This window comes from Gymnoscopelus braueri (genome assembly GCF_963280865.1).
Source record: "Gymnoscopelus braueri genome assembly, chromosome: 1".
In the NCBI taxonomy this organism is placed as follows: domain Eukaryota; kingdom Metazoa; phylum Chordata; class Actinopteri; order Myctophiformes; family Myctophidae; genus Gymnoscopelus; species Gymnoscopelus braueri.
This window is the reverse complement of record NC_137603.1, coordinates 29,013,147-29,036,939: the sequence shown is the minus strand read 5'-3', so window position 1 is coordinate 29,036,939 and position 23,793 is coordinate 29,013,147. Positions and strand designations below refer to the sequence as shown.

The following is a 23,793-nucleotide window of genomic DNA, read 5'->3' as shown; positions in this document are numbered from 1 at the left end:
GCTTGTGTACAGTGTTGGATCCACATGATTAAAATACACTTATTGTCAAAAGTATTTAACATTGTATGTGGTGTGAAATTGGCTGAAATTCTATTATTTGGAATTCTGTAGGACTTTTGTACATGTATTTTTTTGGTTTTTTTTAAGATTATGTATTTTATTATTAGAGACAATTATTAACAGAAGTCTTCCCCTCTGTTTTGTTTTCCAGGTGACAGCAACTGAAGTGCTGCCAGCCAGTATGTTTATACCTGTACCTGGCCCAGACAGAGAAGCCCAAAGCACCCCTCAGGCCACAGCCAACTCCAACTCAGAGGATACAAAGAAACACACTGGTTAGTTCCTTGCAGTTATCAGAATAATTAATGATCACATTGTTCCTTGTATTGTGTCCATAAATACAAAATTCAATTATTTATATTATTTTCTCACAGGCAGTACTGAACAAAAAACTGTCAGTTTTTTAATTATTACATAAAACAGAAAAGTACAAGATTGAATCAGGTGAACTGAAATATATGCTCTGTCAAACGCCTTTGCAAATGTAGATGTATCTCTAAATATTATTTCCTTCTGGTTTATTTGTTGACAGATGTATCTGATGCGGAGCCAGAGAAGGGGGTTTCACTTCCTACCGAAATATGTGACGCTCGTAAGTCACCTCTGGAGGATCAGCCGTCAGGGAGGGAGGACGCCACAGGGTTCCTGTGTTGGAAGAAAGGCTGTAACCAAGTCTTCAAGTCATCCAACTCCCTCCAAATGCACTTCAATGAGGTTCACAACAAAAGGCCCCAGTTGCCTGTCTCGGATCGCCATGTCTACAAGTACCGTTGCAACCAGTGCAGCCTGGCCTTCAAGACTGTGGAGAAGCTGCAGCTCCATTCCCAGTACCATGTGATCAGAGCAGCAACCATGTGCTGCCTCTGCCAACGCAGCTTTAGAACGCTACAGGCCTTGAAGAAACATCTGGAGACTAGCCACTTGGAGCTGAGTGAAGCCGATATCCAGCAGCTTTACGGGGGCTTGTTGATGAACGGAGACCTCATGGTCATGGGTGACCCATCACTTGGTGATGAGCATGCAGGCCTGGTAGAGGATGACAAGGAAGGAGAGGAAAGTGACCCAGAGGAAAAACAAAGCCCGACAGGTAGTGACTCCGGCTCGCTGCTGGAAGATTCTGGATCTGAACCCAAACGTGCTCTGCCATTTAGAAAGGGCCCGAACTTCACTATGGAGAAGTTCTTGGATCCATCTCGTCCATTCAAATGCACTGTGTGTAAAGAATCCTTCACACAGAAGAATATTCTTCTTGTTCACTATAACTCTGTTTCCCACCTGCACAAGGTTAAGAGGGCCCTGCAGGAATCCACCACTGGTCAGCCTGAGCCTACCAGCAGCCCTGACAACAAGCCATTCAAGTGCAGCACTTGCAATGTGGCTTATAGCCAGAGTTCTACTTTGGAAATACACATGCGCTCTGTTCTACATCAGACCAAAGCACGGGCAGCCAAACTTGAGGCAGCAGGAGGGAGCACCAGCTCTGGGGGTGCTTCTGGACTGGCTGGCGGAGCATCCTGTATCAGCGCTACAACATCCAGCCCAAGCCCAGCAACTAACTCAACTTCTAGTGCTAGCAACCATAGCTCATCTGGGTCTCAGCATACACAGAGCATTCATGGGAGCAACCACATGAGCCAATCTCACAGCATTGAAAACCTGGGGAACTCTTCAGTGAGCTGCCACCCCTCACCCTCTGAGAACCACGAGTCAAAAAAGAAGAAGTTTGCTGATATGTTGTCCGCTAGGGGACAGCAGCAGCAGCTCCAGCAGCAACAGCAGCAACAGCAGCTGGCTCAGGCCCAAGCCCAAGCTCAAGCCCAGCTTCAGCAAGAGCTACAACAGCAGGCAGCCCTCATCCAATCACAGCTCTTCAATCCAGCACTTCTACAGCACTTCCCCATGACAACTGATGTCATGGGGACTCTGCAGCAACAGCAGTTGCTCTTCCCCTTCTACATCCCTGGTGCCGAATTTCAGCTAAACCCAGAGATAAACCTTAATAGCTTGGCAGGCTCGTCCACTTCTTCGCTGCTGGAGGACCTAAAAAACTCTGCCCAGCAGGCTCAGCAGAGCTGCCTGCAGCAGCAGCTGATGCATCACCACCTTCAGCAACAGCATCAACAACAGCAGCAGCAACAACAGCAGCAACAGCAGCAGCAACAACAACAGCACCAACAGCAGCAGCAACAACAACAGCAACATCAGCAGCAGCAGCAGAAACAACAGCAGCAGCAGCAGCAGCAGCAACTTGCCCAGGCTCAGGCTCAGGCCCAGAGTCAGATGGCCTTACTGCAACAAAGTGCTTCTATCCTCCAGCAGGCTGAAAGGAAGCAGAGACTTCCTTCCTCCCACAACGAGAAAGAAAGGGAAATGCAAAGAGATAAAGACACAGCTGAGAAAACTGATGAACATGTCATTAAAGATTCGACAGACAACAAGGCGAAAGAGAAGCAGGATACACAGCAGACTTCAATCAACGCAAATCATGATGCTGGCTTGCCGCCACCGAGGATAGCCTCAGATGCTCGTGGAAATGCAACCAAAGCCCTCCTGGAGAATTTTGGCTTTGAGTTAGTGATTCAATACAATGAAAACAAGCAGAAAGCTCAGAAAAAAACACTTGTGACTGGACCCACAGGATCAAGTGCTCCAGGTGGAATAACAAGAGTGGTGGATCCTACTGAGGGGCTAGAGAAACTGGAATGTGAAGCCTGTGGCAAGCTGTTTTCAAACATACTAATTCTAAAGAGCCACCAGGAGCATATCCACCAGGCCTTCTTTCCATTTCGATCCCTTGAGAGATTTGCTAAGGAATACAGAGAGCAGTACGATAAACTCTATCCACTGAGGCCCCCGACACCAGAGGCTGCGCCTGCTCCTCCCCCGCCTCCACCTCCCCCACCTCCTCCACCTCTACCTCCACCTCCACCCCAGAGGGCTCCGACACCAAATATTCCTGTCTCTGCTCCCTCGCATACTCCTCCAACTGTACCGCCCCCACAGCCCCAAGTTTCCATGGCACAGATAACAATGCCAATGGATTTTGCCTCGTTCTCTCCACTCATGATGCAGTCGATGTCTCTCCAGTCTCTGCCCTCTCAGTTAACCCCCCAGCAGCTGCAAGCTGTTGAGTCAGGCCTAGCCTCAGACCTGGCTCAGCTGTATCAACAGCAGCTCACGCCAGCCATGCTACAGCAGCAGCAGAACAAGAGGCCACGGACCCGGATCACCGATGACCAGCTTAGGGTCCTGAGACAATACTTTGATATCAACAACTCTCCCAATGAAGATCAGATCAAAGAAATGGCAGACAAGTCAGGCCTGCCTCAAAAAGTCATCAAGCACTGGTTCAGAAACACCCTGTTCAAAGAGCGTCAGCGAAACAAAGACTCACCATACAATTTCAATAACCCACCAATAACTACTCTAGAAGATACCAAAATTGACTCAAAGCCCCCTTCCCCTGAGCCCCAGAAACATGTACACGAGTGCTATGGAAGTAAGAGATCATCCAGAACCAGGTTCACTGACTACCAGCTAAGAGTGCTTCAAGACTTTTTCGATGCAAATGCATATCCTAAAGATGATGAGTTTGAGCAGCTCTCCAACCTTCTGAGCCTCCCCACTCGAGTTATTGTTGTTTGGTTCCAGAATGCTCGGCAGAAGGCCAGAAAGAATTATGAAAACCAAGGCGACGGGTCAAAAGAAGGTGAGAGGCGAGAACTTTCGAATGACCGCTATATTCGGACCACAAATCTGAATTACCAGTGCAAGAAATGTAGTCTGGTTTTCCAGCGTATATTTGACCTAATAAAACACCAAAAGAAGCTTTGTTACAAAGATGAAGATGACGATGGGCAGTATGACAGCCAAAACGAAGATTCAATGGATCTTTCACATGAATACTACACCCCCTCTGGGTCCTCCTGTCACACTCCAATGCCTTCCTCCTCAAGCCTCTGCCCCCTCCCGCCCTCCACTTCAGCCTTCTCACACCTCTCGTCTTCTGAGAAGGAAGAGGCATCACCAGCGAACACCTCAAACTCTTTTGACGAGAAACCTAAACATTTACCAGAAATGTCTGCTGATCCAAGAGAGAACCAAGCTTCTATTAAACAGGAAATTATGCATCAGCCCCAATCTGACACTCAGCATCATAGACCTCAAAGAGAGGAGAAGAGTCAAACGGTCTCGAAGTCTATAAAGCATTCATCTCCTTCCTTCTCTCAACAGCAGCAGCAATGTGGTCCCTCTGCGTCTCAGACAAGCCAGGCCTCCTCTCAAAGCTCCCACATGAGCCTCAATCCACACCTGACCTCTAACCCACAACAGCAGATGGCACAGCAGATGATTCAATACCAGTGTGAGCAGTGCAAAGTTGGCTTCCCCTCCTTTGAGCACTGGCAGGAACACCAGCAATTACACTTCCTCTCTGTGCAAAATCAGTTCATTCACCCACAATTCCTGGACCGCACAATGGACATGCCTTTCATGCTGTTTGATCCCAGCAATCCGCTTTTGGCAAGCCAGCTCCTCTCTGGGGCCATGCCACAGATTCCCAGCAGCTCTGCCACTTCTCCATCCACTCCTACCTCCACCATGAACTCCCTGAAGAGGAAGTTGGAGGAGAAGGCTGGTACGAGCCCAGGAGAGAATGACAGCGTCAACAGTGGAGAGGAGCCACAGAGAGATAAGCGTCTCAGGACTACCATTACACCTGAGCAGCTGGAGATCTTATATCAGAAGTACCTGTTAGATTCCAATCCCACACGAAAAATGCTTGACCACATAGCTCATGAGGTGGGACTTAAAAAGAGGGTAGTGCAAGTGTGGTTCCAAAACACAAGAGCCAGAGAGCGGAAAGGCCAGTTCAGGGCAGTAGGACCGGCTCAAGCTCACCGTAGGTGCCCATTTTGCCGGGCTCTTTTCAAAGCAAAAACTGCCCTTGAGGCACACATTCGCTCCCGTCATTGGCACGAGGCCAAACGAGCTGGCTACAATCTAGCACTCTCTGGAATGCTATCTGACCACGAAGGGTTGCAACTGAAAATGGATCCTCTGGATATCTCCAGTTACTCCCAATTCGCCTCCACTAATAATGACGGACAAAGCTCCTCCCTGTCACCAATGAGCAAAAGCATGGATTTGTCTCCCCGGGCCCTATTGAGTCCATCTTCCATTAAAGTTGAGGGAATAGAGGACTTTGAGAGTCCAACTATGTCCTCTGGGCTTGTGAACCTCAGCTTTGATCCGAGTAAACTCGATAATGACGACTGTTCCTCTGTGAACACAGCCATCACAGACACAACCACTGGTGATGAGGGCAATGCTGACAATGACAGTGCTGATATAAAGCACAGCCGTGCCGACAGTGGCGATTTCCTGTCTAAGTCTGGGGGCACAATCCCCCTCCTTGAAAATGATGACCAGATGTCCTCAGGGTTGGTGAGCCCTGCAACAAGCTATTATTGCAAGGACTATGAAAATGAAAATATAATTGACTACAGTGAGACCTCCAGCCTGGCTGACCCCTGTTCTCCAAGCCCTGGTGCGTCAGGCACCAGGAGCATTGACAGTGGAGACCGTCCTGGACAAAAGCGCTTCAGAACTCAGATGACTAACCTCCAGCTGAAATTGCTTAAGTCCTGCTTTAATGACTACAGAACCCCCACCATGCTAGAATGCGAGGTACTTGGTAATGACATTGGACTTCCAAAGAGGGTGGTTCAGGTGTGGTTTCAGAATGCCCGTGCCAAGGAGAAGAAGGCCAAGCTTAGCATGGCCAAGCACTTTGGAATAAATCATACATCATACGAGGGGCCGAAGACTGAGTGCACATTGTGCGGTGTCAAGTACAGTGCCCGTCTCTCTGTTCGTGATCACATTTTCTCCCAGCAACACATCAATAAGGTGAAGGATACCATTGGGAGCCAGCTAGATAAGGAGAAAGAGTACTTTGACCCAGCCACCGTTCGCCAACTTATGGCCCAGCAAGAAATGGACCGCATCAAGAAGGCCAATGAGGTCCTGGGACTGGCGCAGCAGCAAGCCATGCAGCAGGGCATGTTCGATAACCCTGCAATGCAGGCTTTGAATCTACAGTCAGCCTATCCAAATCTGCAAGGGATCCCCCCTGTCCTCTTGTCAGGGGTGGGTAGCCCCTCACTTCCCAGCTTTAATTCATCTAATTCAGGTACGTCTTGGTGGATGTTACAAATTGACTTTTCAGAAGGGCAGGACTTATAAAGCAAAATTATGCTTTTAACTCAACTATATGAACCCAAATGATATATGCTAATGACTGCTAATGACAAGCTGTTATACATTATCAGTCCTTTGGGAATTCAACTGATCAATTAGAGAATGAAAACTGCCTCCAGTCTAATGTTTTCATAATAACAACACCCCCCCATTGTTATTAATGGTAATATGAATGAATACAGCAACTGTACTTAATGAGCAAATATAGTGAACAAAATAATAGAATAGTAATTGAAAGTGTTACATACACATACATGTACACTGTATCTAACAACAGTATAACAATAGAGGTAAGTGCTTGCTTATGCCTCAAATAAATGTGATTTAGCAACTCTAAACAGAGACAAGTTGTGTGCTATTATTGGTTTTGCAGTCTACTTTAACTGCCACAACTGAACTGGGACAATATTAAATGTCACTGTAGAGTGAATACTAATGGATCACTCTACACTTAAGCCACTTTGACCTTGTGGACATTATCTGAGCTTGACCTAATTATTGTTCTGATTAAGCTTTTCTAAGTCTGCATAAAGGTCAGTAATAGACCTCAGTTTTCAGCCAACGCCTAATTTTATCATCATTTATTTCTTGAAGTTGCACAAATAAGATTACAATCACGTGTAATATTTAATTAATTTGACTCTTTCCTGTCTTATAGCTTTAACTTCCCCCAAACCTCCAAACCTGCTGAACATGCCTGGTGCCAGTGTTCCCTCACCCAGTCTCCCCACATCTGGATTACCCAACAAACCTCCCTCCTCATCGTCCTTGGTCTCATCCAGCCCGTCTCAGACCAGCTCATCTGTGTCCCATTCAAGCTCCACCTCCGTCACCACCATATCCACTTCCTCAACTGCCCACACGGGCTCCCGGCCCGATCCCCCCAAAGAGCGTGGCGCTGAGAGGTTAAGAGAGAAGGAGAAACACAGGGAGAAGGCAGAGAAGTCCCATACCCCATCTTCAACAGGAAGCACCCCAGCCCCTTCCACTTCTGCTGCCAGTGCCAAGAAGGAGAAACCGGACACGGCCGTACCTGCTACGTCTATGCCAACACCTGGCATGGAGTATGTGGTCGACCCAGCTCAGCTTCAGGCCCTGCAGGCGGCTTTGGCGTCAGATCCCACAGCTCTGCTCACAAGTCAGTTCCTCCCCTACTTCATGCCTGGCTTTTCTCCGTATTATGCCCCGCAGATGGCGCAGATGGCTCAGATGCCCGGGGCTCTCCAGGGGGGCTACCTGCAACCCATGTATGGCATGGAAAGCCTCTTTCCCTACAACCCAACATTGTCACAAGCATTAATGGGCCTGTCGCCAGGGTCCCTGCTTCAGCATTACCAGCAATATCAGCAGAGCTTGCAGGAGGCACTGCAGCAGCAACAGCGGCAGCTTCAGCAGATCCAGCAACCCAAAGCGAGTCAAACTCCAGTTCCCCCTCAACCCTCGGGGGATCGCAAAGAATCTGCCAAAGATCCAGTGAAATCAGAGGAGCATAAAGGCAACCCCCATAGTGAAACCTCTTCCTCCACCTCCTCCTCCTCCCACAATAAACTACATTCTGAGCAGAACGAGATGGGTGGCAAAGTTGTGGACCCCCACCTAGACCAGTACATCATCCCCAAAGTGCAGTATAAGCTGGCATGCCGCAAGTGTCAAGCAGTTTTCAACAAGGAAGAAGCGGCTATTACCCACCTTAAATCTATCTGCTTTTTCGGTCAGTCTGTGGCAAACCTGCAAGAGATGTTGTTGCGTGTCCCCAGTGGCGGCGGTGCCGGGGCTGGAAGTCTCTACGACTGCCTGGCCTGCGACACCACGTTGGATGGGGAGAAAGCACTCAGTCAACACCTGGAGTCGGCCTTGCACAAACACAGAACAATCAAGCGATCAGCCAGAAATGCCAAAGAGCACGCTACTAGTTTATTACCTCACTCTTCAGCCTGTTTCCCCAGTCCTAACACCGCATCTACCTCGCAGTCTGCCACTCATCCCATCAGCAGCCCCCCTCCCCCGCCAGCATCATCAGCCACCATGCCATCCTCTGCCGTCTCCTCGTCCCTGTGCTCATCCTCTACCGCCCCGGTCAACACCACAGCTGCCGGCAAACCCTGGTCCCAGGCCCCTTTCTCCAGAGCTTTATCTGGAAAGCCCAACGCCACGCCCTCCTCCACTTCCTCCTCTTTTCCTCCAGTGTCCTCACCTTCAACGGTTACCTCAAGTTCATTGAGCACCTCAGGAGTTCAGACCTCGATACCAACAGACGTCTTTACCGACGAGTCTGACTCTGACAGCAGTCAGAAGTCAGCGGACAGGCTTGGCAGGACGGCAGAGGAGCCGCAACAGCCTAGCTGTCTCAAAGACAGTAGTAGTTGTAGTAGTAATCTTGCTAGTGTAGGAACAGACTCCATCAGATTGTAAAAGAGCTTTCGGTGATGGACAATATTTAAAAAACACAAAAGACAAAAAAAAACACAAATGGTAAAAAATACAAAAAGCAGCGATGTTAAAATACATTTAAAAGTATACAAACCAATTTCAGAAAAAGATGTGTAAAGACTAACTGCAATTCCAAAGCTTGTAACCAAAAATTTAAATGTTAGTGGATTGTTTTCCCATATCAACATGCTGGTTTTCTTTTTCTTTTCTTTTCTTTTTCCAACTGAAATACATTCATACTAACGTGTGAGAATAGAAAAGAAAACTGCAGTTAAGTTTTGGGTTATGATAGAGGAACGCTGTACTGTATGGCAACGGACTGCCTCAAAGTTGATTAATGGCCCAAGAACCCTTACAACAAAATACAAGTCAACAAGTTGTCCCTTTGTTTTATAATTATTTCTACTTAATAGCACAGTCAAAAAGCCAGTATGTACTGTATGGGAGAATAGTCTATCCGTTTTCTTGCTATTTAAGCATTCAAATACCAATGGCTTGCAAAAGTAAAGAATAATGTAATGTCTATTTTATTCTCAGGTCAACAGCTCACAGATGTTTTTCTGTTACAGAAATCCATGTTTTACACCTTTTGTTCCAGGAGAAGAACATTGTTTTTATTTTTATTTTATTTGTATTTCTTTTCTTCTTTTCTTTTCAGAAATTGATTTAATGACAGAAAGTTTTAAAATTAATGAAATTATAATTAAAACATAGTTTCTGGGCATTCAAAAAGGGTAGTTGATTTGCTGGTTTTAACATTTGGAATCCTCTTAAAGGGGGTAAATTAGCAATCCTATTTCACCCAGACAAAGAGAGCATTGCAGACATGTTGACGGGCGATAAAAAGATTTTTGATATAAAAAAAAACACTTTCTGTATTTATGATAGTTATGAACATTTTTGGTGTTAAGTAGATTGTTGCATTGGAATTGAATTTAAACAGTATGGTAGACTGAAAAATCTTTGTGTACATTTAGCTTTTGTATCGTCCAACTTTAAGACGCTTCATTTGATGTTGTCTTAGTCATTCCGATAGACTAGATTATGGACAGGTAACTTATCTAAACTTTATTTCTGTCTTATTCTCAGCTTCTTGACAAACATTCACCCAAATGCCCCCTCTCTGACAAGGCAGGGTCCTCTAGAAATTATTTTAGTTTTATGGTTTGGTTGGTGCAACACTAACCAAAAAGAAACAAAGATCCGGGGTGAAATGTTACAAATCTTTAATTTTATTTTGTGTTACCTTTGTGCACTTACCACTGTCTGACTCCTATTTCTCACTCTACTTGTTTCGCACTTATTTTCCTCTCGTCTCCTGTATTTGTAGATATGGAGGTTGTTATGGCCCCTTGTGCACTACGAAACAGGTCTTTAGTTCTTCATGTAGTGTGGCTACAGTCTTTTTCAACTTTATTTTCATTTAGACTTTTTGTTATTGTCATAAATGAAAATGAAAAAAGAATACTAATAATAATTCTCACGCTTTAAAACAAAAAGAAAATCCAAAGACTAAACACTTTCACCATTGGTGCATAAAGATGAGAAAAGAGGCTTCTTTATACTTGAGAATTTGTTGCTGTTTTTAGAGGAAAGGAAACAAAGTTTTAAAAGATAAAGGAGTACGCATCAGAGTTGCCGTTTTTGCTTCTTTGCAAGCAAACAGGTGGCTTTTGTACGTAAATACCAAGAATACCAAAAACCAAAAAGGGCCCTTGTCCTTGCATTGTGGAGTAGCACCGTTACAGAGCCATTGCAGTTTGTAAGATAGAGGTTATTAATCTTTGTTTGACTTTTCTGTCACACTCAAAAGTCCATTTTTTAAGAAAATGTATAAGGTCTGGTCTTCGAGGACATACGTTTTGCTGCTAATGTAGAATTTTGAAAGAAAAAAAAAAGAGTACGTAGATGCATGCTCATTTTGCTTTTGGCTAAGCTTTAACTAAAAACAAACAATAAACCATTTTCCTGCCTCTGCGACACCTTTTTTTTTTCTTGTTGCAAAAACGGAACTTTGAAGACTGTGAATATATGTTCCAAAGGACATTTTGCCGATTTTCTTTTGAACAGACCAATGTTTAAAGCCAATGATCTATAACGTTTGTAAAGAACAGTGCATTCCAAATATCACAATGGATTTTTTTCTTAAGCAAGGACTGATTCTATTTCATTTTATTTGCTTTAAATTGTCATTCTTTTTCTCATTTCTAAAGTGACTGTAAGCTGTTGTGTAAATTTAGCATTATGGGTTGCTAAACAAAGTGACCTGGATATGTCATTTTGTGCTGGCATGGAACATTGCTGAGAATCCCTCCATCCAGTCAAGGTTGTTGCTCACTTGTTAAGCAAGTAATAGTGGTTACCAAAAAATGTATATAATACATCTGGTACTGATGCGTCTCATAGGTTTAGTGTCATCATGCCTCTCAACTTACAACTAGTCTCAGAAGGAAATAATGGTTGTTTTGCTGAGGAGCGGTTGCCCTCTTCCTGGGAAATCCAGATGTGATTTGCCCAAGGTGTCTGCAGGGTGCCACTTTCATGCACAACATTGATTACAGGTTTAAGGGACATCTTCATTCCAAAGCATTATGTCTGGAAAAAGCAGGAGGTTTTTTTGAAGATGTCCCTTGGTTTCAACTAGTTAAGAGGTATGTCACGCTTTCATGTCCAAAGAAGTCACCCAATCCATCTTATTGCAGTGGAACTGGATGTGCTTAGATATCCCCCACCCCTCATAGATAACTGATACACAAAATGTTTATTTAATTTCTTTATACCAAAACCAACATATTTAAATTTGTGAAGAACTGCTTTTCGGCCACTAGTGTATAGCAAGTGTATTCGCCCTAATAAATAAAATGCGCAATCTCGAAAGTGTGTTAAAAGTGCTACGTCTTGCAGAGCAATGTGATTTGGTGTTAATACTTCAGCATGCTGTTGAAATTCGATTGATTTGGTCTGCAAGCTTGCCACTTCTCTAAAGTCCTGAATATTGTTCATAATGTATGTTCTTATTTTTGAGAATTCTAATGTTGTACAGTTTTTTCTTGGATACATTTGCTTTACTTTGATTTTCAAATAATGTGTCAGACATGTATTATTATTATTTTCTATAAGTATTTGTATGTTATTTTAGTTTCTGTATATTACTTTTTCATATAAATTAACACTAGCTTTAATTTGAATCGCTGAAATTGAAGAGAGAGAAAAACTAAACAAAAAAACAACAAAACTTTATTTTATGACCTGGCCACTTTATGGTGTGATAATGTTCTTTATATTTGTTGTCTTTATGACACTGTTTGATCTCTTATTTCCAAAGTGTACTCTTTGTTTGGGCTCTGTTGTGGAGGACAAAGTCAAGGTCTCTACATCAGATTCAGCCAGCATGGACTGTATGTGAGTTTGTATGTTTGTGTGTGTGTTTCATAAGAGCCAGCATCAATTACAAATTTTTGGCATTTTATTTTATACATAACACACCCAAATGAACTGAACCACAAAGCTGGATTATGAATACCTGAAATTTTGGGAAATCAAATTTTAAAGATAACAATAATCAAAAATTGAGGAGAATGACGATACCGAAGCACTGAGCAGTTTTTACTTTGATTGAATATGAATGTGGCCAAAGCTTTATGCAGTTGAAACAAAAAGACAAAAAAAATACGATTTGTGCCCCAGATAAGTGTATATTTTATTGTGGCACGATAGGCGACAGTGGATAAATGGATCCACTGACTCACATTGGGATAACGTTACTTGATTTTAATGGACATTTACAAAGAGAGATAGACAAGGTTTTGCTGTCGAGGTCATCTTTTGCCCACTGTGAAAATGGACGTGTACCTGTATACAGATATAGATATATTTAAAACAAGACATCAACTTTTTTTGTTTTGCGATGAAGAAGGAATGAAAAGAAAAAAGAAAGAAAAAAAAAAAACTCTGGGAAACGTTGGAGATGTTGTTAAGAGGACATGAGAGGCTGTGGGCACACACCAAAACTGGGCATGGGAGCCAAAGGCAGGCTCAACACAGCTTTAATATCACCTCCTTATTTGATTACTGACAACTCTGTAATGAGAAAGGACTCTGGAACCAATGGACATGTGTGACACAGAGAGAAAGGTCTTTAGATGAAACTGAACTTAAGTGGCTACAGCTGCCTCCTCCTCCCTTCTCTGTCTTGCTCTCTTTGTTTCTCCAGCTCTGCGTCTGCTTCTGCTCTTTGATGGACGTTTTCCACATTTCAGGAAAGGATGGACAGAGATGCTTACTTCATTTCTCCCAGTTCACGTTGTTGCTACCTGTTTCATTTCCTTCGACTTGTCTCCCTGATTGACAAGTAAAGCTCTCCAGTCAGACGGCGGCTCACCCTGCTCTGTTCATTACATCATCTAAGAAGTGAATGAATAACAGAGAAAGGGGAAGGGTTCTTGACGCTGTCATTCTTAGAGAGGCAGTTACACTCTTAAAAAAAGCGTATCAACCAAAATTAACAACCAAACTAACAAACAACCAAACAACCATTTGCTCCAATTTCAAAGATGAACTGTTACTTGGAGCTCTCTGTTCCTTTTGTGACTTCTGGTGCCACAATGTTTTTTTATGCATTTTATTTCCTTTTTGTTTCCTTGAATTATTCCTCCTCCGAGCCTCACAAGCATGGCTCTGTGGCTCCAGGCAGCCCAACCGAGGGTAGAAAAAAAACAGCCTTGCAATGTACAAAAAAGAGCAAGTTAAACCAAAAATGTTGTTCTTGATGTCTTTTCTATACTGTAGTCTTGTTAGCTTTTTTGTTACTGTAATTATATGATGAAGATTTCCAAACTGTACCAAATTACATGGAAACTAACATACATAAACCACATGGAACTTCAGACTTTTAAAGAAACTTTTGTCACAAAACCTTGTTGTCCTAGTTAAGTTGATTGTAGATGGTAATTGAATATACTCCTTTGAAAATATTTCATCAAGTATGTTTCTTGCTCATTGTGATACATTAAAAAAAAGTATGAGCAAAAATACAATGCTTTTGACTCATGTTTGTGTGTTTTGGTATTTATAATGACTAGCTTTGAGTGAGCTACAGCAGACTAGAATGTGAAATTTTTTGTATTGTGTTTTGAGAAAATCTTTTTTGTTCAAATGACTTTTGGCCAAATTAAGCAGTCCCAATAGTTTCAAATTGTACAATTTCTATCACTAGACAGGCCAACTAGACCTGTTTTGATCAAGGCTACAGTGAATGGTTGATATTATCCCATTTCTATCACATTTCCATCTCCTCATTACAATGTTAAAACTTTGGGCTGCAACTATCGATTATTTTCATTGAGATTATTCTATAGATTTTTATTATATATCGACAAATCAATGGAAAATAATTCAAATAGATTTTTTATAATCAATTAAACCGATTAGTCTGATTAACAAATTAAGCCCTAAACTATACCTTCTTATGCAAAAATTGAAAAAAATAGCTGATCTTCAAGCTCACAATGCGTCATGTCGCAACGCATTGTGAGCTTGTAGATCTACTATTACTATTATTACTATAGTAGATCTACAAGCTCACAATGTGTCATGTCGCAACGCATTGTGAGCTTGTATATCTACTATTACTATTATTACTATTTATGAACATCCCAAGCAATTAAAAAATCTATTTATTAAAATGGATTATTTTAGAATAATCAAATAAATCAGTTTGATTAACTGTTACGCCCCTAAAACTATAGCTGCTTGTTTTAATTGATATATGTAATCTTGTCATACTGTACCTATTTAGCCTGTTTGATTATCCTCTATTCCATCATCTGTCATATTTACACCACTGACAGGGATGCTTTCTATATAAGCCTAATTAATAGCCTACGCATTAAGCAGCAAAATATATTATTTTTCTTAATTAAAAGTGGCTGTGTGAAATAAATTTAACTGAGGCTTAAAAATATATCAAGTAAAACTGGCAATATGTCAGATGTTAGAACTATACAATATGGCTACTATGAGATACTATACAGAGTGTGTTGAAGAAGATGGCACCATAGTATATAGGACACTGGTTCTCAACGTGCAGCCCGGGGACCACCAGGGGTCCAAATGGACCCTTACGGATCTGTAACTCTGAGAGTTAAATCAACACTGAGGATTTTATAATATAAACTAGAAAAGTCGGGTCAAGTAGAGTCTGCGCCAGGCCGGGTTGCCTACCCAGGGCCCGCAAACTTTGGTCATAGCCACTTGGAATGGGATCTGAAAAATTATATATCTTGATCACATGACCCGAGAGATAATGTGTACCGATTTGTGTGAGTTTTGGACAATATATCTGTAGTAGTACCAAAAAGTGTGTTTTGAAGAAAAGCCATTATGGCAGAACATTATTTATCTGGCACAAACAGGGCCTATAAATTGCGTCATGATCCAAGGAATGCAGGGGGGGGGGAGATGTTGATTGTACGACCTATGGTTCAAGAGTTATAGGCCAAAACGTGAAGTGGGCTGTTGTAGCGCCACCATGAGGAGATTAGAAAAATTTGGGATGGAGGTTCTTCCTTGGCTTAGAGTTTCCCAGCAATCGGGCACTGCATTCATGTTTTGTGGCATTTTGTGCCAAACGGCCACCCCCACAAACTTTGGAAGCCAATCATAGCCAATCGGAATGGAATATGAGAAATGTGGCAGATACGTGTTGATTACATGACTACAGAGATAATGTATACCGATGTGCGTGAGGTTTGAACAAAATCTGTAGGAGTAGTAACAAAAAATGACCTTTGCAAAGATCTGTCTCATGGTGGAGCTATAACTTGCCGATTTGAAAAAAGGTGGGTGGAGATTCTTCCTTGGCCTACTGGGAGTGTGTGTGTGCAAAGTTTGCCGCTGATCGGTCCAGTGGTGTTTGTAGCATGTCGTGCAAAATGGGCCCCTCCAGCAAACTTTGAAAGCCAATTGTAGTCAATCGGAATAGAATCCGAAAAATATCACAGATACATCTTGATCACATGACTACAGAGATAATCTTTCTTGCCACACCAATCAGAGAGGAGGACCCTTTTGGAACCCAAAACTTTAGGTACAACTCACGGCCAAAGCACTGGTCCACTTCTCTCCCAACTTGCTAAAAAAATCGCTCATGCAAAAGTATATAAGTACTTCTACTTTATTTTCCACCTTCACATGTGTCTCCTTCTCTAATAATCATAAAGTGCTATATATTTCAGCTCGCAATTTACTTCCGGGCTGATCATGAAACGTAAAACTGCTCACATTTTTAACAGCCAATCATGTGCGCGAAAAAGCTGCCACCGCAGGCTACGCCAATCATGTGCGAGAGATCTACAAGCTATGGGGCAGACGTGCTATGGGCCATACACCGTATCTTAGCAACAACGAAAGCGCTAACTCTCATTGGTTGTGTCATGCTGAGGGCAGTTGTTTCCAGACACCAGCATCGAATACGTGCTAGCACAGCTCGAGCTCGCTGCCGCCATCACAGTCAGACGCAGCAACGAGGGCTCCGTGATAGTTGTGCGAGCTGAGCTGGACAGCACAATCACCGTCATTTCTCTAATAAATCGCCCTGTCATTCATATTGTCAAGACTTTTAGGTCACTGCAGCCTGCTACTAATATAAAGAATGTTTATGTCCACTACTGTGATAGCGTTCGTTGTATTTGAATGATTAGTGCCCAGGGGTGCTTAACATGAGCCGTTAGCATGCGGCTAACGCTAACATACTTTCACCGTTAGCATGTAGCTAACGCTAACGTGGTTGTCGTGGCTGAAGCAGCTGTGAAATCACTTTGTCAACAATGAACGTTAGTGTGGTGAATGTCAATTGCTGCTCAGTTAGTCCATTGTAGATGGTGTATTTTGTGGGCTTGGGTGTCTTGTGGACAACTATGTGTAGCTCCACAGTAACTCCAGTAACTAACGTAATGGCAGGTCCGCCCCGTGCGACGCACGTTTAGGGTGAATTAGGTAATGTAGTCATTTCAGATAATTTCAATCCTATTAGGGGAGAGTCAGTGCGAGCTGGATAAACGAGGTAAAATGTGTCAAATGGAGTCTGTACGGCTGTCGATAAATGAACACACGACAACATGACGTCGGTGGGAGAGGAGATATTGTGTGTTTTGGACAAACAGCAGCGTGGTGCTGATGTTTGTTGTGCGAAGCTTAATGTCAGAGTGTTTGTGTTGGAGCGCCTCAGTGCGGCTGCAGAGTTCATGTGCAACCTCTTCCAGAGAGAGATAAGAGACACTAGAAACTCTGCTGGAGAAACAAAAGACACTGCTTGACATTGACTTTTATATGGACATCGATCTACATACTGCAGGTATGTCTGTTACACACACAACATCACACTACAGGTATGACTCAGCGTTTGCATTCCAGCCAGCACGCCAACGTAGTAGGCCAAAACGTGAATTGGCTAGTTATAGCGCCACCATGAGGCCAATTGGAGAAATGTAGGGTGGCATTTCTTCCTTGGCCTAGTGGGAATGTTCGTGGAAAGTTTCACGGACGCTACATTCATGATTTGAGGATCTGATCTGTGTCAGTTGTAAGTTCTTCAGAGCTCTTCAGTTTGATTTAGCCGTTTACTGTTTTAATTTGTCTTTTTTTTCAAAAGTTCAAAAATAGCAGATTTATAGCAGCTTGTAAATAGCAGCTTGTAGACAGTCTATCTTTGAAGGAATAAAATATGGATTCATTTCAGTGGGTTAAAAAAAGTGTAGTGTTCCTCCTGCAGCCTCTGGTTGCAGTGTTGTCACCTCACCTTGACCGATCCAGAGCAACAGCTCTGCATGTTTGCTCCTCCCATGGGTTCCTAGAACTCAGGATTAGTACTACTGTACCCCCTGAGCAGGGCCCAATCTAGGTTGTTAGAACCGTATCTGAAACCGAGCTGTAGTGCATGGAAACACTCATGAAATACATTAAAGAGCACAGCACGGCTCACTTAGTTCAGTGGCTCTCAAACCTTTTGAGAGCCAATATCAGAAAATATTCTAATATTCTGTGCCAGGGACCCCCACACAAAAACATATATATATAACAAATATACTGTTAAATAAACAAATAAATAGAAACATTTATACTATACTGTTGTCAAAAAGTGTCATACTTTACCATCTCATCCAATCTTTTTTTTTTTAAATAAGTCATTCAATGCTGTCATCAGAAAACAAGAGAAAAGGGTAATACTGTACTTCGTCAAAAAACACAAGTCATACTATAGCCTACATCAGTGGTTCTCAAACATTTTCATGTCAAGGACCCCCAAAATGACATGTATTTGGCCACAGGTCCCCATCTGAAAATAGATTTGTGTTGTTGAAATGTTTCAAAAATATAACATTTCTTTCATAATTCTTTAAATTAGAAGATGTACAAGCCCACGGCTTGTACATCTGCTATTTTCAAATAGCCGGGTTAACATTGTTAAACTGATTTTGATGCTATATTAACACATTTTGCTTGGGACCCCCTGGAGCCTGGATAAATGCCAAACATTGCATTGAAATTATCATAGGCCTATGCCCACTTTTCTGTCACAAACTCGTTGGCCATGTCAAGTTAGTTATTAGTTACAAGTTCTAGAACGTGGTTGTCCTCGGAGCGCAGATCTCTGCAAGGTGGCAGGGCTGTGTATTTCTTCTCCACTGTATAGAAGTGTCGCCTCAATCCTTTTGCATTATGTCAAAGTACCTGGTATTGCAGAATGTGACATTGGCAGGGATAGTGTGTGGCATTGTAATCAACCCAAAAAAGTATGTTGTTGGACGCATGCACTTGCATATAGTAAGCATTGTGTGAGTAAAATGACTGTGTATGTTATGGCAGGATTGCACTGATTACAATCTGTACTGTGTGTAGATAATGTGTTGATAATGTGTTTTTAGATTAAGTGTTGTAATGTTAGAGCGTATAGCTGACCACATTGTTTGAGCAATGGAGCACAAAGAGATAGAGTAGCAGAATAAATGCAACTTTTTGGCATAGCATTGGTGGATGCTGGAAATTATATAATTGCATGTAACATAATGTTCTTTTTGACAGCATGATCAAGTAAGTACCAGGAGGCACGGCCCAATTATAATACTTACATGTCTGATGCAGTAGCTAAAGTAGCTCATAGGCGGCCGGTGAGGCTGAGGGTTGGGAAGAAATATTTGACCAACTAAAATACTTTTAACAACCATGGAGGACAATGTTCATAACAGCAATTCTATGCACTGACCGCAAACAATATACACAGCTAATAATGCAACACTGTAAAAGTACGCCAACTGCTAAATTTCCATGCATAGGCATATCATAAAATTGTCTGCCAGTGGTAAGAATTGAGTTTTAATCCCACTAGGCCAGGATGAAGTAACTGACCTTTGTGAAATAAATAAATTATGTATTGAACCATGCAATAACCGCAGAAATAAATAACAACATAAGGCTACTTTTTCTAAATCAAAGAATACATGTATTAATCAGAGTTGAATTTATGAACCCCCTGACAAAATCAGCAGGGGGGGGGGGGGAGAAACAGCTGTGTGCATGTCCCTTTCTCGCTCCCTCGCTCTTGTTGCTTTGTGGATTGCTTTAATGGGGGTGGGGTAGAATGGGATTAGGGATGAAAGTTGTATTTGCAATCATGAACAGCAAACCGGGTGAGAGCTTAATTTATACTCTGTTATAAATAGATCTGCAAGTTCACTTGAAACTGTGGCTCTGTCCCTCTGTGTCTGCTCGCACATGCACGGCACGCGTGCGTCATAGCTGGTGCTTGGAGTATGTTATCACATTGACATGTAATGTTACGTAAGCTTTAAATGAAGGGTGTCTGTCCCATGTGCATGCGGCATGTGTTGCTATGTCTGTGTGTGTGTGTGTGTGTGTTTGTGTGTGTGTGTGTGTGTGGGGGGGTGCACTGCATGTACATATGCATGCACACGTCATAGTTAACAGCATCTTATGTGTGTCTGTGTTTGTGTCAGTGTGTTGTGTTGGTCGTTGTGATGCAGGTGGACCATGGTCTGGTGCAGTGGTTCTCAAACATTTTAATTTCATGGAACCATTTGCACACTCTCAGAGTTACAGACCTGGGTCCATTAAGGAACCCTGAGGATCCCTGGACCCCACTTTGAGATCCACTGTGTGGCCTGGATTACAGATCACCTCGCCAGCAGACCTCAGTACATCAGACTGCAGGGCTTTGTGAACAAATACCAGCACTACTGACTTCCACTTCAGCTCTGTTAGGTGCCACCATGTTATAACGTCACGTGTTTCTTTTGCTTAATGTTTTATGTAAAGCACATTGAATTGCCTTGTTGAAATGTGCTATACAAATAAACTTGCCCTGCCTTGCCGTACAGTTAATCCACTACTCACCACTTTGTAGTTTGAGTTCTGAGATTAATAATTCTGTGATTAAAGTCTGAATTCTAAGAATAAAGTCTGGCTTTTTAATCTCAGAATTCTGATAATTTTGACTATAATCTCAGAACTCACTACATCAGGTCTATGTGGCCCTAATCCACTTGACTCTTGGCCGTAGCAATAAGACCTGTTCCTTCCTACCATTTATGTTTTCTGAAACGTTGGTATTGGCTTTGTGTTTAGTTTAGTTTAGTTTTCTAGTTACCTAATTTATTTTGTGATATGTTTTCTGATTTGCTCATTTGTTTTGTGAAGCAGTGTGATCTTCTGATCACTTTATTCTGAATAGTGTTTTCAGTTTTGGCAATTTATTTTCTGATTCGCTCTTTTGATTTGTGAAGTGCCGTTATCTTTGTATTTCAAGGCCACCGTATAAAAGTCATTTTCTGAAGGGGCTTTTCATTGGTGTGACCGTTTGGAGCCCTCTCCTGTGTCACTTTTTTCTTTCTTGTTTGCATTTTGTGGGCATAGGAATAACAACACAAAGTGAAATTCTGGGCAAGCCGCTTAAACCACACACATCTTATATGATAATTACTTTGTTTTGTACAATTCCGTTGTATTTATTTAATGTAAGAATCTTAGTCAATATTTATAGTCAGCATATTATTTGCTTAAACTACTAGTGCGCAACACATCTTTCATTGTCTCCTAAACAAAAAACGAAACAAAAAACAGATTTTTCTGAGATAATGGGAGATAAATTGTTGTGAACTCTGTTAAAATCATAAAAATGTTCTAAGTAATTTCACTTTGAAAAGCCCCTGAATGGATTAAAAGGAACAACTATGAAAACCCTTGAAAAAGGTATTAGGTAAGTGGTTGCTGAGCAGTACAAAACTTTTGAAGAGTTTTAGGAAGGGGCCATCCTGTCTCTAGCAATAGGCTTGATTCATCAGCCATGTTGAGCCAATTAACACGCAAGGGCACATCCCGAATGAATTAAAAACACCCTAATCCGATCAGTGTGAAAAGCCAGGCCATTTCCTTCACAGGCCTGGACCAGATGGCACCCACACTCAAATGCTGCATTGAAACAGGCCAGGCCCAGTCAGAGAGTGTGAAATTGGGTTAGCGCCTGAGTCCAACACAGGCCCTGGGCAAGCTGATCTCTGAAACCCATGCTGTCGCTGCCTTAAGGTATAGGGCCCACCTCACCAATCTTGGGCCTATATTTAATTATCATCCTCAATGCCCCTCTCTCTGTCATTTCAGTACAGGGGTGGAACTGATTGACAGCTTCCTAGGGCCTCCCGTGCCCTGCAAACTTTGTTCATATACCTTAAATGGCTACTGACATACCACAGCATTACTCTCTCTCTCTCGTTTCGCCTACAGACATGCTGCAGTTTTGCTGGATAGAATATCACAGGCCCTGTTTGTAGAGTATGACTCTAACTGGGTGGTGATGCCATGCTGAGGTTTGAGGCCTTGCTTTGTCACACTAATGGCTTGGTGGGGTTTCCAAAGCTCTTTAGGATCAGCTTTCAACATTTGCAGGGCATAAATGGTGCAAATGTTAGACAACTCTAGTCAAAGCGACTACAAAAAGCTATGGTTTTGCAAAGCATTACTATGTAATCGTGGGCATTGTCTTAAATGAAAAACATATCTCTAATGGCTGTTTGGCTTGAAGCTGGCACTCACTCTTGAGCTCAGAAAGGCAGAAAATGAGGAGCAGAAGCTGGAAGGGAAACCACACTACCACACATCCCAGCATGCTATTCAATCCTACGCTGTACTGGTCAGGGCATCGGGCTGCCAGCTTAGCCAACAGTGGAGAGTCACCTCTGTCACATTAATGCACACCCTTACACACGTCACAAAATTAGAAAGTGTGACAGTGAAACCACCCAAGATGGTCTATCATTCACACACATGCGCGTGCACACACATAAGAGGTGCCTCACAATAATTATTATTATGAGAAATTGTAACACATTTTGAACCTTAAGCTGTCATGAGATAGTGAAACCTTTTGAGGTTTTGGGAACATGTCAAACTGTGTGTAAACTGATCTGAACGTCATTGAAGTTACAAATTACAACATGTCACCAGCAGATAGTGTGGACATACTGGATACATTTGTGGCTAAGTCAGTGAAAGGTCTGGCTAAGCAGGGCTGTTTTGCACATGAGCCGAGTTCTCTGCTGTCAGGGGCTAGACCTACAGTAACCCCTGACAGGCAGTCTGGTGAACTCACTCAGACGACCGTAAAGAGCAGGAATCTCATCGCCAAGCTTGAAAGCCACAGAATCCCCCTATCCACATTACATCCCAATAGAGGCATTCCCTGTTATACTCCCCCACCCATGTAGCCTATCCCTTTACCTACAGCCACAATAAATGTCTTCTTCCTTTATAAATGTCAAAGACAATTCAAGCTAATTTGATCTTGTTTGTCAGATAAAATGATAGGTGATTTAAGATCAAAGTGAAAGGATAAGATTGTAAAAGAACAGGTTATTTGACTTGGATTAGTGTTTCCTAGTTTGGAATGGGCAATTCTATTGCTACAGGTATTGCCTACCTAATGTAAGTAATTAGATTAGAATGCTCTGGTCCAGTGCATTTAGTTGCTATTAGTGAGGTATAGCTTTAAAGGAGCACTTCACCCATTTTCAACCTGGGCTTCATATAATTGGTCCTCACTATGCTCTTGTGTCTCATTGGTGGGCTATGGACAGTTCATAAACCTGCCAGGATAGCGGGTTCAAGGGTCTTTATTGTTACGTCTTGTGTACAGGTACATAAAAGTAAAAACGCAATGTGGATAAATGAACATTGGAATATATTTGGCCACAATTCTTTCCCCATTCACTCTACAACACAAGACCGGCATTTTCAAATGTATCCGCTTTGTAGAGCTACATCAAAATATATAATATTAATGGTTACTTCCCCTATAACCAATAATATTCAAACAAGTTGACTACAATTACACAACTTACCAGGTCCACATTGTTAATGCTAGGATGGTGATTCTGACATTGCAAAACCTTTCCACCAACCTCACACACCCACCCTGCAGCTAATTCTGCCTGCCCCTTATGCTCCTTAGTAAAACTTTGCAGAGGATGGAATCGTGGACATATTTGCTAAAATCGTGTTCAATTTATCCAGTTTCTATCCCCTCCAACCGAGGGTGCCGAATACCTTGCTAAATCGTTCCAGCCCAAATTGAATCCCATATACCGGAATGTACCATCTGCTCAGCCATAATTTTGTTCTTGGTTACTGTTTATTGTTAAGTGAATGTGATATTGTATATAGATTTATCACCAATTATATAAATCTGCTGCTCTGACCAAAATCTAATGTAAGTGCATGGGACTCTAATACCATGCATAGATAAAGACAGGTGGGACTTGGGTCCACACATAATGGTGTCAATGGACTGTTTTTTAACATACGGTACCACATACTGACTAAAGTTTATCATGAGCTGATTGACTGGTCACAACATTTTGTCAACCTCCAAAGGCCTGAGTGTTAGTAGTCCAAAGCTATATCATGAAGTTAAATTAGCCAAAAGGGCATGTGGCGCGAGAAGCATTGCAACACCTTATAGAATAACTGCCACCT

At 42.4% G+C, this 23,793-nt stretch overlaps 1 protein-coding gene across 2 annotated transcripts in view; it reads left to right on the top strand.

Annotated features, from left to right (window-relative positions):
- zfhx3b (zinc finger homeobox 3b) overlaps nt 1-13,748 on the top strand; it is a 174,224-nt gene extending 160,476 nt beyond the window's left edge. For both annotated transcript variants that reach the window (XM_080431508.1, XM_080431507.1), the window contains exons 9-11: nt 212-335; nt 593-6,253; nt 6,980-13,748. In XM_080431508.1, the coding sequence (XP_080287634.1) occupies nt 212-335; nt 593-6,253; nt 6,980-8,733 (7,539 nt within the window). In that variant the 3' untranslated portion in view covers nt 8,734-13,748. The remainder of the gene's footprint in view (nt 1-211; nt 336-592; nt 6,254-6,979) is intronic.
- Nucleotides 13,749-23,793: the final 10,045 nt, after the last annotated feature.